A 2,115-nucleotide genomic window follows, 5' to 3' on the forward strand; every position below is an offset into this window, starting at 1 on the left:
CTGCAGCCAAGGATAGACGGCCGAGCCCCTACAAAAGCAATTAGGGTTAAGAGAACAACTGTTGCAAATAAACAAAGCATAAAAACCATCGTTCGCAACTAAAGATTCGAATTTATTGGGAAAATAGATCTATAGCATTATAAATCAGAATTTTCTCTATGAAATCTTCATTGGGTCCATCGATATGCAGAACACGGATGTAAAGTGATTTACAGCCTGACTCCTTTAGAGGTAACCTGTAACCAGATCCATTTTGCTACTAATCCATTTACAAGGTGCACCAAATATAGATTACAGTAACAGAAAGCTCTTCCTCCAGAAATCCTCGACAAAAATCAAATTTTCATCCTCATTTATCCTAATGCAAAACAAAGTCACCCTGAAGAATCTAGAGACTTTGATATATCACTATCAGAGCGCAACTACGATTCCTGGTTACCAGGCATTACTGTTAAATTCCAATCCTTCTGGATTTCTACGATGACATAATTATGTCATGGTACAGAACTTGTGACACACAGCTTATAAGTTCCCATAACCTAATCAGGGTAATAGCATCATATAGTCACCAAATCATTCCACAAAATCGCAGGTAATCCTTCTACAGGAAACATAAATGACTTCTACATCAAATACTTCCATGCCCATTTCTCCACAGTAAATGTTGTAACCACTAATAATTCAGCCACAAAGTTAAAACATGTTAAGGGATAATCATGACCCATAAACAGAATCTGCTGCAAGCTTGTCATAGATGATAGATCATCAAAATTCTAACAAAATAAAGCTCACGTAAAGAAATTAAAGGGTAACTTTCACAAAACTACCACGAATTTTGGAGAATTTTGCACAAAACTACCGTAAAACTTTTTCCTTTAAAAAACTATCAACATTTTTCACTGAACTGCCATGTCTAACAGAAATCTGTGTCAATTGTCACATGCCAACTTTTGGAGGGGGAAAAATTTTTTCTCTTACCTTTTGCTTTTACTGAGAGTTCTGCTGGTTAGGGTTGATAGATATTAATAATGATCGTTCTGACCTTTATCCAACACGTACACTATTAACAAAAAATTTCTGTAGTTCATGCCATTTTTCTGTAGTTTTAAAAGTCCGTGGTACCTTTCTCTTCTAAGAAAAGTTTATGGCAGTTTTGCACGAAATATCCCGAAGTTCATTGCAGTGCGCTCTACTAATAGCACTTTTTGTGAAATTTACCCAAAATTAAAATTACAATAACCACTAGAGAAAAGGGCTTGTTTCAAAATTTTACCCGAGAGACAACAGAAAACATATCCCCTTGTGAACTACTCCGGTGAACGAGCTGTGATGGACTGGACCCAAACCCAACATACTTCCCTCCCTGCGAGGGCGGAAGCCCCTCAGGCTTCGATTCATTCTCCGCCATCTTCCTTGCAAAGAAATTATCTTTATCTGCAACCGATGACTCCAACTGAGACCTCGTATAGATATCCTCCGTCGACCTAGACCTTGCTGGAGCTCCTCCTCTCCCTCCACCTCTAAAATCGCTCACCAAGTGGTTCCTTCTTATATCAGTCCCTTTAAACTCCTCCATATCCCAACTATCCCATCCCCCATCGTTCTTTATGGACGATGGATTGTGCCCTACGGGGGGCTTTCTCGATCCGGCACGACTGCCACCCACCGCTTCTTTCACCACCGGCGGGTCTCTCCACTGGCGCCCTTCAGCAAGCGCCTGAAATTTGAAAAATGTGAGATCTTTACCGTCAAGTTCCAACTTTCTCTGAGAAATTAGGTGAAACACCGCACCTGGATCCGATCGCGGTAGACGGCAGCTGCATCAGTATTATATTTTGCAACAATGTCGGTCTCCTTCGGGATCCCGTACTGCAAAATGAACGCATTGAGCCTGTCGTTGCCCCCAGCCTCCATCTTCTTCAACTGGATCTCGGACCACGAGTCCATGGTGACGGATCGAACGAAGCTGATGTGGACGCCTAGGCCTCGGTGCTTTCCGGAGCATTCCAAGCACATGAAGACGCCGTAGGACACGGAGGCCCATTGAGGGTTTCGCTGCGCGCAGTCGACGCAGGTCTTGTTGCCGGGCTGCGATTGGAGGTCGCGGAGGCGGCG

At 42.8% G+C, this 2,115-nt stretch overlaps 1 protein-coding gene across 1 annotated transcript in view; it reads right to left on the reverse strand.

The window, feature by feature from the left end:
• LOC109829620 (ADP-ribosylation factor GTPase-activating protein AGD7-like) overlaps positions 1-2,115 on the reverse strand; it is a gene marked incomplete at its 5' end in the record, with an annotated part of 19,356 nt that extends 17,241 nt beyond the window's left edge. Inside the window, 3 exons of the mRNA XM_020396678.1 lie at positions 1-28; positions 1,274-1,717; positions 1,792-2,115. The exon at positions 1-28 is cut by the window's left edge and continues 77 nt beyond it. Coding sequence (XP_020252267.1) covers positions 1-28; positions 1,274-1,717; positions 1,792-2,115 — 796 coding nt within the window. The remainder of the gene's footprint in view (positions 29-1,273; positions 1,718-1,791) is intronic.

Source organism: Asparagus officinalis, chromosome 2 (genome assembly GCF_001876935.1).
Source record: "Asparagus officinalis chromosome 2, Aspof.V1, whole genome shotgun sequence".
Classification (NCBI taxonomy): Eukaryota; Viridiplantae; Streptophyta; class Magnoliopsida; order Asparagales; family Asparagaceae; genus Asparagus; species Asparagus officinalis.